This window comes from Penaeus japonicus, unplaced genomic scaffold (assembly GCF_977035675.1).
Source record: "Penaeus japonicus unplaced genomic scaffold, GWHDUDI00000001_assembly GWHDUDI00000013, whole genome shotgun sequence".
NCBI classification, from domain to species: Eukaryota; Metazoa; Arthropoda; class Malacostraca; order Decapoda; family Penaeidae; genus Penaeus; species Penaeus japonicus.
In genome coordinates, this window is record NW_028234415.1 from 34297730 (window position 1) to 34300229 (window position 2500).

At 47.2% G+C, this 2500-nt stretch overlaps 1 protein-coding gene across 1 annotated transcript in view; it reads right to left on the reverse strand.

Annotated features, from left to right (window-relative positions):
* The window catches only part of LOC122249550 (5-hydroxytryptamine receptor 1), a 479140-nt gene that overhangs the window by 11777 nt on the left and 464863 nt on the right, over positions 1-2500 (reverse strand). The window contains exons 10-11 of the mRNA XM_086543472.1: positions 2055-2223; positions 429-619 (exon numbers count right to left, since the gene is read on the reverse strand). Coding sequence (XP_086399598.1) covers positions 429-619; positions 2055-2223 — 360 coding nt within the window. The remainder of the gene's footprint in view (positions 1-428; positions 620-2054; positions 2224-2500) is intronic.

Genomic DNA, 2500 nt, shown 5'->3' on the forward strand with positions numbered 1-2500 from the left:
AAGAAAAAAATCTGCAGACCTAAAACGGCATTCTAGCATACCCCTTCAACACCCCCCCCCCCCCCAAAAAAAAAAAAAAAAAAAAAAAAACATACCCCGAGCTCAGAAACGTCAAAAAGAAAGCTGCTGTTTACCTGAAACGGCTTCCTGATATATCCCCCCCTTCCCCTCCACCCCCAAAATATCCCAACCTAGAAACGTCCCTCACACCCCCGACTCCCCCCCCCCCCCAAAAAAAAGGCAAACCTGAAACGGCTTCTTAATTAATATACCCTCCCAAAAATTACCCCCCTACCCCCCCCCCATTAAAAAATAATAATAAAAAAAAAAAAAAAAAAACACCTAACTAGAACCACTAAAAAAAACCCTCTCCACCCTCCCCCCTCAAAAAAAAAAAAAAAAAAAAAAAAAAAGGAAGACGAACCCACCTGGAACGGCTTCCTGAAATCCTTGTTGAGAGTGGCGTAGATGATCGGGTTGAGGAGAGAGTTGGCGTAGCCGAGCCACAGGAACAGCGACGAGATCCAGTTGGGAATGGCCGCGGACAGCTTGAAGGGCCGCACCAGGGCCAGCACGAAGAAGGGCAGCCAGCACACCACGAAGGCGCTCATGATGATGCCTGTGGGGTGGGGGCGGGTGGGTGGACGGGTGGGGGTGGTAGGTAGGTGGGTGGGTAGGTAGGTAGGTAGGGGGGAAGGGGAGGGGGAGGGGTGTGGGTGTGAGGGGGGGAAGGGGAGAGGGAGGGGCGTGATGTGGGGGATGGGTATGGGGGGAGCGGGGAGGGGTTGTGGGGTGGGTATGGAGAGGAGGGGGGAGAGGGTATGAGGGATATAAAAGATGTGAGAGGTTGGGAGGTAGTGAGAGGACAAAGGGGATAAAAGGCGAAGACAAGAAAAGAAAAAGAAAAAAAAGATAATAATTATTCAATTTCACTAATATTCCATCACTTTTCTCTATTTCTCCATTATCTAAATTCTTATCACTCTATCTATAAACCTATAAATATATCACCATAAACCACCATACCATAACACAATAATTAAATAATTACACCAATAGATAATCATACAAATGACACAATATAAAATAACAATATATTACGATACCCTTTACTACACTGTCATACGACCTAAACCATCATGCTAGGAGACTTCATTTTCAACCTTATCAACAATCTTCAAAGACATCTAAAGCCTTGACTTTTATAACCTAAACATGACCTGAAATGACCTCGTTTCCCAGGGGAGCTTCTGTGAATAATATTTTTCTTTCTCTTATCTTAACCAAGATTGTTCACGTCTCGCTAAATTTTTCTATGATGATGACAGTGTTACAGTGCTACCATAAGGTTGATAGGTTCAGTTATCATTTACGAAATTCTCACTTTGTTTTTTTTGTCATTATGATATTCACTATTGCTTTAATTTGAAGCCATTGTATACATAAATGCATACATACGTATATATATATATATATATATATATATATATATATATATATTATATATATATATATATATATATATATATATATACATGTGTGTGTGTGTGTGCGTGTGTGTTTGTGTGTGTGTATATCCTATTGTTTCTCTATCTACTTGATCAACCTATTTATCTACCAGTCTATCCTTCTAATTATTAAACTACCAAAGCCCACCGTTTCTACTTATCTATCCATCTAGTAAACCATCTACCCATCCATTTACCTACCAATCTACCCATCTATCCAACAATCTGCCATCTATCTACCCTTCTACCTATCCATCTATTCATCAACCCATCCATCTATCGATCAACCCACCCATTTATCCATCAACCCATCAATTTACCCACCAACTCACCCATCAACCCATCAATTTACCCACCAACTCACCCATCAACCCACCCATCTACCCACCTACCACCTCACCCACCCGTCCACCTATCACCTCACCCACCACCCACCTATCAACCCACCTATCAACCCACCCACCTATCAACCCCCCCCAGCCACCCACCTATCAACCCCCCCCAGCCACCCACCTATCAACCCCCCCCAGCCACCCACCAACCCACCTAGAGTGGTGGAAGCCTTCCTTTCCTTCGCGAGCGCAAACCTCAGCTTGGTCTTGGGCGGCTGGCAGTTCTTCTTAGGCGACCCCTGGCCACCGCCCACGTTCACGCCCACCCCGCCCGCCGAGGACTTGCAGGCGCCGAACCAGCAGCTGTGGGCGGGTTTGGGTTGCTGGTTGGACAATCGTGGGTTGGTCGAGGCGGTGGGTTGGTGGGCCTTGCCGTTGGTTTCGCACAAGGACCATCGCGAGCCCGTGGTGGAGTCGGCGGAGGCGGCGGACGAGACGGACGAGCTGCACATCCGGGCTGGGACCTGGGGGTGGGTTGGGGGGTTAGTGGGGGTGGGTTAGGGTGGGTTGGGGGGTTAGGTTAGGTTAGGGTGAGTTTGTGGGGGTGGGTTAGGGGTGGGTTGGGGGGTTGTGAGGGTGGGTTAGGGTGGGTTGGGGGGT